The 11,562-nt window shown below is 40.6% G+C and overlaps 1 protein-coding gene across 2 annotated transcripts in view; it reads right to left on the bottom strand.

Annotated features, from left to right (window-relative positions):
• Positions 1 to 2,371, bottom strand: part of LOC147457514 (lysine-specific demethylase JMJ27-like) — a 77,560-nt gene extending 75,189 nt beyond the window's left edge. Inside the window, exons 1-6 of one of the 2 annotated variants that reach the window (XM_086512371.1) lie at positions 1,647 to 2,371; positions 1,088 to 1,227; positions 893 to 1,007; positions 601 to 724; positions 456 to 513; positions 1 to 372 (exon numbers count right to left, since the gene is read on the bottom strand). The exon at positions 1 to 372 is cut by the window's left edge and continues 301 nt beyond it. In XM_086512371.1, the coding sequence (XP_086368497.1) occupies positions 1 to 372; positions 456 to 513; positions 601 to 724; positions 893 to 1,007; positions 1,088 to 1,227; positions 1,647 to 2,180 (1,343 nt within the window). In that variant the 5' untranslated portion in view covers positions 2,181 to 2,371. The remainder of the gene's footprint in view (positions 373 to 455; positions 514 to 600; positions 725 to 892; positions 1,008 to 1,087; positions 1,228 to 1,646) is intronic. The other variant, XM_086512370.1, reaches the window with a different exon arrangement.
• Positions 2,372 to 11,562: the final 9,191 nt, after the last annotated feature.

Below are 11,562 nucleotides of genomic sequence, written 5' to 3'. Positions count from 1 at the left end.
CACCGTGCACCTGACGCTAAAGGTGGCGTCTGATCTGTTGACGCCAGACTATTCACCTCCGCTGCTAGCTTTGCTATCCAGTTCGACTTCAAAATCCGCTTAAGGACTAAACTACTTGTAGCACAGCCTCCTCGCTCTGCAGGCGGACAAGGAATGCTGCTATCATCATTGGCATGCCAAACAGGCAACTTGCTCTCATTCCCCCCAGATGATCCCCTCATCCTCGCAATGGAGGGTTGGTCAGCCGAGCCAGCAAGTTCCCCTCCTGGTTGCTTGCCCTGCCGTAACTCTCGACAACATGTGAGGCACAAGTCATATCCGCACGATAGGCAGCTTCTATACAAGTCCACGATTGATGTGGTGCAATTATCACTGGAAAAACATGAGCCATGAGGGAGAGTTGCACAGTGGACACAAACCAGGGACTACAAATAAAGCTCAAGACAAAACCATACCAATACAAACGCTCATCCTTCATAAGTTTTGACCTCTCAGCCTTCAAACCCTCGTCTCCTAGAAAAGCATCACCAAGAAAATAATTCTGATTAAAGAAGCACTACAAGAAAGCCCCAAAAATCACTTTATTTAGCAAGCAGATACCTGTAAGATTTATTTCTAAGTCAAACTCTTGGCATTGTTCATCATGTAGTTGTTGTAACAATGGTTGAATAAAGGATAGCATGTATTTTAAAAATTTGACCTTGTCCAGATCATTCACCACTTTCTGCTCCAAATTAAATGAGAACATCAGCTCCAAATAGAAAACGTTCTCTTGGTGGAGTACGAGTGTGTGTGGGCTTAAGCAAGAATTATGCGGAGGGGAGAACACTGTATGACTACCAACTAGATGATCTACAAACATGTGCCACAGGCAGCAAAATGAGCAAATTACCATTTCAGAAAAAATCGAACCACCGCCATCCAGCATGATACATGCTTTGCAGTTGCAAATCCCACGACAGTGAGGACAGGATTGTCGAACATCATCTTCATGCATATTTGGATACCTACAATATGTCATCCTTATGATTCATCTGAGTGAAAAAACTTAAAATAAACAATAAGTGTCGACAGTAGATACACTCACCATCTGGAGATGCAGTGTACACAATAGCTCTTTTTACCACACTGCAGGCAGCTAATGAGCTCCCCTCTGTCATTCTTTTGACACTGATGACAAATGTCACTCTGCTGATCCATTTCTTCATCCAAGTGCACTGGTTCATCCTACAGATGCCTTACCCTGGTCAATCCACTGTGGTGGTGATAGTAATGATTCTACAGTACTTAAGAGTTCTGCCGCTTGCTTTTAAAAACCAACAAAAAGACTATCGCTCTACGGCATTGCTTAAGTGAAATGTATCAGCAATCAAAGACTTCACGTGCCAGGAAGCTTACAAAGAAAAGCCTGTGCCTCACTAACAATTTTTTAAGGCAAACTTCAAAAAAGAAGGAGACATTTTCTGCATTAAATGTGGAAACAGTCCATGGCATTCCATCCGCATACTAGTTCAATGAACCTCGAGAAACAAACACCATGCAGAGATTACAATACTGCAAATGAGCATGATATAGACACAGTACAAAAGACCACCTAGTTTGAAAAAACAGAACTCCACACTCCAAACTAAATACAGAAATCATACCTTGAAGTAGGAGTCTCTCCCTGGGGATCGTCGTGGTCTAGGTCTATCTTCAAGTTTTCTCGAGGAGCCATTGAGGAAACGCTGGCGGCCATTTGAAGGACCCTTGTGATCAGTAGGGTGCCTGTAATCGCTGCTGGGTCGATAATCAGCATGCTTGTAGTTTGCATGTCTGTGGTCGCTGTTAATCCGAAAGTCTCCTGCAGAGAACGGCCCAGAATTATATGCTTTGGAAGATCTCTCAGCCACACCCCTATTTGAAACCTTGTTTCTCGTGTCTATGGCAGCTCGACTCAGCTGCAACACTTCCGGGCTGGCACCCTCCTTGGCCTTCGTCTTCTTCTTTGGTGAAGTGTTTGCGTTTGCCCCTGCTGCCCTTTTCTTAGCCTGATTGTAGTGCTTCTCACACAGAGTCTTATTCTCCATAGCCCTTGCATTGCACCGCCATTGCTTCCCATCTGAGCGCTTGCACCGGAGCTCATCCGGTATATCCTCGTCCACTCTATTGCCCCCGCCACCCTTTCGACCTCGATTCATTTGGCGATTGAACTGCAGGCTATCAATGCCTGAACCTATTTCTGGTTAAGAACTTGTAAGAAACTCACAAAGGCCTGCCTGCGCGCGGGGGGTGGGTGCGTGCGTGTTTGCGCGCGCGCGCGAGAGAGAGAGAGAGAGAGAGAGAGAGAGAGAGAAGACGAAGAAGAAGAAAACATTTTGTCGGAGTCTTGAACTCGAGACTCTTTGGAAATGGGACAAGCAATTTTTAAGAGCAAACGCAGGTCTGGGCAGGAGAGCCACAGCCAATCGGCCAAGAAATGCTTAGTAGGCGGAAGGCTAATTTAAGTCCTCAAAGGGACTGCCCTTTTGCCGAAATGCACTTTTACTTTTTGATCTAGGGCGTTAGAACTAAACCAAACGCTACCCAAAAATCTTGTGGGAGCGAGAGAGAGAGAGAGAGAGAGAGAGAACGTTTAACAAAAGGATAGAAGAGAGTGATGACCAAGATAGGCCCTCGATGGCCAAAAAAAAATGTAACTTATCACTACTAATAAACATTTTTTTGTGATCTTGAAGGATAGTAAACCATCGGCATAGCCTTCTCAACAATAGAGAGAGTGTTTAAACAACTATGCCAAGCAAGTTTATGCGTTTTGAACCACAAAGTCTTGTTATTGCATTCAAAAGGGTTTATTAGGTCGAGTTGAACACCACACACATACACACGGTAACGTACTCGTGAACAAGGTAAAAGTAGAAGGAGACAAACAAAATAGAGTATTATGTGTTTAGTTTGCATCGACTTAAAACCATTCCACTTGCGATAACAAGACTTTCTATTTCAAAACACATCAACTTGCTCGAGTCCGATTTAGGGTTGAAGCTTTCCTTGTTGAAAAGGCTATGGCGTTGGTTTAATGTTTTCAAAATTGAAGGCTATTGTTGATTAGAAGTAGTAGATCTACTATGGTTTACTAATCTAGTTGAAGATACAAAGACTAGTCTATTGAAAAATTAGTTTCTAAATAAAATCTCATGTCAAATTAGCATCCATCATCAATAAGTGAGCAAAGTTGAAGGGGCCATACATTTTTCAAGTAGAGGAGCCATGACACTTACCTTGGACTACAAATGATGATTGTTAATCACGAGTGATACGGAAAACTATTGTTTGAGGTACTGTTTTTGCAATACGCCGCTCGAGGGACCCAATTGAGCATCCATGCTCAATAAACAAACAAAGTTGAGAAGCTCGTAAGTTTTTTCAAGTAGAGGAGTTTTGCCACTCAACCTTGGACTACAAACAATGATTGTCATATACGATTAATAATGCAAATTGTTACTCGAGGTACCCATTTTTTCAATATCCCGCTCAAGGGACAAAATTTAGCATCCGTGCTCAATTATCAAACAAAGTTGAAAAGTCCATAATATATTAGCAGATAAACCACGATACACAATTTTAGGTTGCAAGTCATAGCCTCAATTTAATGTGTGCAAGGAAGAAAGTGGGCAAAATGTTTACCTTGAATGTAAATGTGCCCAAGGTGAATACTTCCATATTTTCACAAGGTGCAAGAGTTGTTGCAAATATTGAGACCTAGCACAAACCTATTGGTCATGTAACTTTGCAAAGGCTAAAGAAGATTCAAACTAAAGAGATTTTTATAGGCAAATGGTCATAGGTTTATCAAACTTTACAGTTGTTCAAATGCAAAAAAACCGTGAGGCTTGTCAGTTTAAGAAGCAGGCAAAAGTGTTGTTTCCTCATGATAAGCATGTAAACAGGAGTGCATTGGATTTAATACATACATGTGTATGGGGTCCGACAAAGACTACATCTATGGGTGGATGCAAGTACTATGTGAGCTTTATTGATGACCATACATGAAAGGTATAGGTGTATTTCATGAAGCATAAAAGTTAGGTGTTTAATGCACTTTCAAAATTTCAAGGTTTTGGTTGGAAAATAGATTGGAAAACGGATAAAGTGCTTGAGATCAAATGGAGTGGGAGAATACTTCTCCAATAAGTTCGATGGTTTTCTGAAAAAGCATGGAATTCACTAGCAGTTTGCATGCAAGTATACCTATAGCAAAATGATGTTGTTGAGAAGAAGAACACGCACATAGCAGAAGTTGATAAAGCATTAATGAATGAGGAGAAATGCCTCATGGCTATTGGGTTAAGGGTATTGCTATAGGTGTTTACATTATGAACAGGACCTCTACTGTTGTGGTACATGATATGACACCAAAAGAGAAGTTTTGTGTTGAAAAATCAGATGTATCAGATTTTAAACTGTTCAGATATGCTGCTTATGTGCATGTGCTGGATGAGCTGAGAAGTAAGCTCGATCAAAAAGCAAAAAAACATGTGTTCATTGGATATTCCCTTGAGCAAAGAGGATATAAATGGTACATAATAGCACAGGTAAAGTTAGGGTGAGCAAAGATGTTGTTTTTAATGAACTGGTGAGTTGGTAAGCTAATGTGAAGGATGAATTAGAAGATATCATAAGAGATAATCTGGCACAAAAAAAAAGGTGTACAGTTATAGGTTTAGCGTGGGCTGCAAGGGTCACCTAGCATAGATTATTGTGAGAAGCCATGGAGTGGAAGGTTGTGTGATAGAACAAGTCCTACTAGCTCATCAAATGTATCAAGAAAAAGGAAGAAAAAAGATGATGATGATGCCCCTAAGATGGCAAAATTGAGTGTTGGTCATGATGATGGCACGACAAAGTAGTTCTGAGCAAAGTTAGATGAGGAGTTTGGCACACCCTCTGTGAAGACCTCGAGTGCAAAATAATGCAAACAAGGAATAAGGCACCTAGAAGTGATCATAAACCACGTTGGTCTAGGAGAGTAAGAAACCATGTGCAGAGGTTGACTTATGATAGTTATGTGGCTCATCGCTGTGCATATATAGCAAAGACACAAAAAATAGAATCCACTTGTTTTGAAGACAAAGATGAGAAATGGATGGACGAGGAGATGGTTTCCCTTTATGAAAATGGAAACATGAGAGTTGGTACCATTACCATAGGAAAAGAAGACAATCGGATGCAAATCGATGTACAAGATAAAACACACCTCAGGTGACAGTGTGAGTAGGTATAAGGCAAGGCTTGTGGGCAAAAGGCCATGCACAAACATATGGGATTGATTACGAGGAAACATTCAGCCCTGTAGCCAAGATGACTATCATTCGTGTGTTTATTGCAGTGCCTGTAGCTTTAGGATGGGTGTTGAAACAAATGGATGTAAAGAATTCTTTCTAGATTTGTTATAGGATATAGCCACAAAGTTATGTGAATATGAAGCTATATGACTTTGTATGAAGGTTAAAGAAAGTGGTATATGGGCTGAAGCAAGCACCTAGAGCTTGGTATGAGAGGATTGTGGCATTCCTTGTCTCGTTGAGCTTTGAGATGTCTTGATGTAGATCATTCATTGTATGTGAAAAAGAATAAAGCAGAATTATGGTGATAATGCATCTATATGGATGACTTGATTGTTGGAGGTGGCTGAAGTACAGGGTGTATAGGCTCTTGTGCAGGAGTTTGAGATATAAGACTTGGGAGACTTGCGAAATTTCTTGAGCATTGCAATTGTTCACGGAGAAGAGGGTGCATGGCTATCACAAAGACAATATGCTTTGTACATGTTGAAAGGTACACTATGGCTTATTGTAGCCAATTGTAATGCCCTTAGATCAGAATTTGAAGTTGGGGAATGATACACACCAAGTGCTTGAGAATGCTATTATCCCAAGAAAACCAAAGGAACCCAAACAAATTTCCACCATAATAGCCAATGGAATTGAGAAGTGCATCCACCTTGGTGATCGCCTCCTAGGACTTCTGCCATGGCTTCATTGCAAAATCATAGTCAATGTGGAGCTTCCATATCCTATAAAAAATGTGCACAAATGCGTGTAATGTACAAAAATGCACATTAGATATTAAAAAATGGGAAGATGTTGGGGTTCAAGGTCTTGTCCTTTAGTGCACGATCTAGCGCGTTGGCAGCACGCTATTCATACAAATTTTGTGCACAATTGTGTGTAGAATAGAAATTTGGTGTTTTCAAAACTTTTGCTGCAAGAAATATGGAGAGTTTTTGAGGCCTAAAACCATCCCTTTTGGAGCTTTGTTTTGAAAGATAAAATCTATTTTCCGCAAGGTACAACATATGGCAGCCCGCAAGCAGTTTGATGTGGAGTAAGTTTTGAAAGCTTACATGTCTTGTGATGTATGTACACTATAAAATTGTGGTTTTAAAGAAGAAATTGGTGAAGTGAGAAGCTCTTTCTCCAAGTGCATTGGTTTATGTATGTTGTAACTTGAGGGAAAGTGCTTTCTAGTTTCCATGGTGGTCTTTTAGGTGGGTGCATGCTTGTAAATTCCCAGGGGATCACTTACCTTTGAGTTGTGGTGTTGTGGGAGTTCTTTTGATACACTTTGTGGTGTTGAATTTGTGTCTTGAGCGCTATTGGGAGACATTGCTATAAGGTGTCCCTTGTTCTTTTTTTCTCAACACCGTGTTGAATTAAAACGTCTATTGGCTGCATGAGAACACGAGAACCTTTGCTTATCCTCTGCTCTTGTCATTGATTATCTACACGAGGGACTTTGAAATGAAAATAGAGCTTATGCTAGTGCATGGCCTTCTTGGTAGACTCATGGTGAGATTAGTTGGGGAGAAAGTAGAGCAATCCGTAGAGCTTTTTGGGTGGGAACTTTTTGGGTGGGAAGAAAAAGAAACCATAGTTTTAAGAGTAACGAGAAAGATAGCCTTCAAATGGAGGGAGAACGAGTTTTGCCTCTCAAAACACCTTCAAACAAACACTATCTTCTAGTGAGTCCTATTAGAACTAGAGTGGAAGATTCATTCAATTGACCATAGTTTTCAGTACCACGATCGGATCCTTGGGTTCAAGGGTTCCAATGAACACACTGAGGGAAAGTGATGCTCCAAGCACAACTCATACGACGAGAGTTTCAGACACTTGGACTGAAGCTAGGGATGTCCAACCTGATGAGAGAGTTATGGAGAGAAATCCAACCAGAGTTCCTAATGGTGGTGTTACCATATACATGTGGTAGTGATGTGTGTGAACACACTTAGGACCGAGGGGGTATTTTGCCCTCATTAGGAAGTTTTTTCACTCGTGCATTGTATATACGCCCATCACACTAAGGCTATCTTATCTTTTCTTTGCACACTAAGTAAAACACTCTCTGTTGTGTGCCTTGAGCTTCCTTCTTCTCCAAGTTGTGTGTGTTTCTCTGCAACCCTAATTCCAACAATTAGTATCAAAGTAGGTTGCATCCTCCCGGGCACAATCGCCAACAGCTCAACACATGCCTGCTCACTTTCTCCAATTTTTTGAGCTTTGGTGAGCATCAACAGGTCAATAAATACTTTGAGTAGGCTCTCAGATCTCGGTGTGCTCAAAATTTTCATTTGGACTCATTTCGGCCTTCGTTTCCACTATAGGCAGTATTGTGTAGCCTGTTTTGTGCAAAATTTTTGTCAGTGCCATTTTTTGCATGAAAGTCTTCTACGGTTTGTGCTCTATAGCACGTGTTGCTCCTACTTTGTTTCTCCTCTTTTTGGGCAATTTTCACATCAGGTGCAGTCATTCACCATGTCGTCTGACAACAACATATATGTGTTCAAGATGTTTGATGTTGAGGACAGATTGGATGGGGACAATTACCCTATGTGGGCTTACATGATGCAACATGTCCTTGTGTCAAAGGGCGTGTGGAACATTGTGCTAGGCATTCATGTAGGTCCTGGTTCTGTGGATACATGCAATGTTGAGGATGCTGTTGGTTTTGCTGGTAGAATTGGTGCTGTTAGAGTTCTTTTGCATATGGTCGAGCAAGCTCATTGGGCTGTAAGAGATGTGTAGGCCCATGCATTAATTGCATTTGTCTGTGAAATGCACTATTACTCCTCACATTTGTTCAACAAAATCTACAAAACAGGCTTGGGATATTCTAGTTGGTCTTTATGCAAGTCGCAATGAGGCTAAGATTGCATTGCTGCATAAAGAGTTGGAGTTGAAGATTATGCATGAGGAAGATGAAATGGACACTTTCCATGCTAGTGTCAAGTATATAAATGAGCAACTTATTTATGTAGGTGAAGTCATTTCTAACCATTCCCTTATGCGGACTGTTCTTGATGCTTTGTCAGATTCTTACCAGACTTTTGCTAGTACTTGGAGACTTATGACCTAAGGAAATTATGAAGTTTTCCAGTTTGATGCATTATGCTCATTGCTATTGCAAGAGTCACTTTCTATAAAAAAACAAGGCTAAATAGCATGCACTTGAACATGCTTTCATTGATTCTCAAAGAAAAGGTGGTAATAGCAATGTAACCACTTCTCATGGTTCTTCTATGAGTGGAAAATTTTATGTTCCTAATGCTTCTGTTGGCAGCACTTCGTCTGGGAATTCTAGTGATAAGGGCAAAAAGAAGATGTGTTGCCATTATTGCAAAGCTAATGTCCGAAATTGAAGGCAAAAGAAGCCAAGAAGAAAGAGGCTGGATCAACTACAGGGTCCAATACAAGTGCAACTATTGTAGAGTCTTCTGTGAAAGGAGATTGTGATGTTGATGCTGATGTAGATGCAAAGTGGGCTTTTAGTGTAGAGTGTACTTACGATCGTGCTGTCCATGATGCATGCATGTAAGTTGCTACAGATTCACATGTGTGGTATTTTGACAGTGGTGCTACAAAGCACATTACACCACATCATAATTTGTTTACCTCTCTTGAGTTTGTCCCTTATGGGAATACTATCACTTGTGCCAACAATGTCTTCTTATCTGATTCAGGGAGTTGGAAAGATTGTGCTTACTGCTGCAAATGGCAATCTTTCATACTTCTTGATTCATTGTACGTACCTAGGATCAAGAAGAATCTTTTTTATGTATCTGCACTCGCTAGACTTGGTCTTGTAGTTAAATTTGTGGATGACATATGTACAATACATGATCTCAATTTTGGTGATGAAATTGTTGCATCTGGCATTTTATGTTGTGGGTTGTATAGGCTCCCTTTGTATAACAAGTGCAAAACAAGTGTGGGTAGAATTTTGTAAATATCGTTGCGGATTCAAAGGCTGTTTCAGATGCAAAACTTTGGCATGCATGTTTTAGGCATCTGAATTTTGCCAGTTTGCTACATTTGCAAAAATATGATAGGTTGCTTCTTTGCCGCCTCTTGAATCACATGCCACACATGTTTGTGAAGGCTGCATTCTGGGTAAGATGCAGCATTCAAAGTTTCCAAAGGATGGTTCAGTTATAGGGCCACATGCAGGTTGCAGATTGTGCATAGTGATGTTTGTGGGCCCATGCAAACACCGTCCTTAGGCAATTACCTTTACTTCGTGATTTTCATTGATGATTACTCCAGGCATGCATGGGTGTATCTGCTTAAAGCAAAGTCCGAAGTGTTTATGTGCTTCAAGTAATTTCTGGCTATGGCTGAAAATGTCTCAAAATGTACTATGGGCACCCTCTGTTCTGATCGAGGGGGGGAGTATATGTCTCGTGAATTTAATGCATTTTTGGCTAATCGTGGGATAAAACACCAATGTAAAGTGTTGTATACACCTCAAAAAAATAATGTTGCTGAGATGAAAAACATGTCTCTTATGGAAATGGCACGATGTATGGTCAAAAGTCAAGCTTTACAACATTTGTTTTGGCTTGAGGCTTAATGTGTGCCACTTATGTACTTAACAGGTGTCCTACAAAAGCTTTGCAATCTTTGACTCCATATTAAGCATGGCATGATAGAAAGCCTATTATTGAGCACATGCGTGTTTTTGGCTGTTTGGCATATGCTTTGGTGCCACAAACGCAACGCAAAAAATTGGATGATAAGGTTGTCAAATGTATTTTTGTTGACTATAGTGCTAAAAGCAAAGGTTACAGGTCGTACCATCTGCAAAGACAGCGTATCTCGGTTTCACAGGATGTTGTGTTTGTGGAAGATTCTGTTCAGCCCTTGCTATCATCTGTGAGAGACAATAATGTAAGCTCACATGACATTTATGACAATTTGTTGCCTCTTTTTCAGTGGTGTAAGTTCGAATGCAAATTCAAATGAGGCAAATGTACAGCCTATGGGGTTTCTGCAAATGTTACAGGTCAGCCTATTACTAATGTAGATGTACATGATGTACTTGATGAGGAATGGGCTGAGAATGAGCAAGCTAGAGGTATGCCGAAATGGATGGTGCATACTTTGCGTGATAGTAAATTGGATGCACCTTTCTCTAGTCGTACTCGTTCAGGTTCTTGCCATACATCTTATGCATCAGATTGTTATGCTTTGGCCATGTCTAGCTTATGTGATGTTGAGGAACCTTTGTCTTTTGATAAAGCACATACTTCAAAAAATTGGATGGCTGCCATGCAATTTGAATATGATGCACCTACAAAAAATGACACATGCACTTTATGTGATTTTCCTCCTAGCAAAAAGGCCATTGGTACGAAGTGGGTTTACAAGTTCAAAAGCAAGCTAGATGGTGAGATTGATTGCTATAAGGCTCGACTTGTTGTTTGCAAAGGATTATGCAAAGCAAAAAGGCGTAGATTATGAAGATACTTTTGCTCCCACTTGCCGTATGACTACTGTGTATTTTCTATGTGCATTGACACCTTATTTTGGTTGGTGTGTACATCAGTCAGCAGACATTGTTATTGTTTTCTTGAATGGTGACATATTTGAGGAAGTTTATGTAACGTAGCCTAGCCGTTTTGTCATTAAAGGGCAAGGAGATAAAGTGTGCAAATGTAAGAAAGCTTTCTATGGATTGAAGGAATCTCATCATGCTTGGTATGAGAAGGTTGACACTCGTTTGGTCAAACGAGGCTTTCATAACAATCCAACAAAAAGCGCATTGTATGTAAAGCGTGAGGGTGATGTACTTCTCATTGTTGTTCTCTATGTGAATTATTTGCTGATCACTGGACCAAATGAGAGACATATTGCTAGATTTAAGGTTGATTTGAATTCTACTTTCAAGATGAAAGATTTGGGGATGTTGCATCATTACTTGGGTATACAATTTAAGCAGTGTGATGGTGGTATTGCCTTGTATCAGACAAGTTACATAGAGACATTGCTATGTAAGTTTGGACTTGAGGATTGCAAACCTATTGCCACTCCCATGGAAACATGTTTGAAATTGAGTCTGTATGATGTTGGTGATCCTGCTGATGTCGCTCTTTACCAAATTGCTGTTGGCCGCCTTATATATGTATGCAACACGAGGTCGGATAATCAGTTTGCAGTCTTACAGGTTTGCAAATTCATGCATAGCCCAGGGTCTAAGCATTGGCAGGCTTTCAAGAGGATTTTCCGCTACTTGCATGGCACT

This window comes from Adiantum capillus-veneris, chromosome 5, assembly GCF_014529385.1.
Source record: "Adiantum capillus-veneris isolate H3 chromosome 5, ASM1452938v2, whole genome shotgun sequence".
Taxonomy (NCBI): Eukaryota; Viridiplantae; Streptophyta; class Polypodiopsida; order Polypodiales; family Pteridaceae; genus Adiantum; species Adiantum capillus-veneris.
This window is presented reverse-complemented; position numbering and strand designations above follow the sequence as displayed.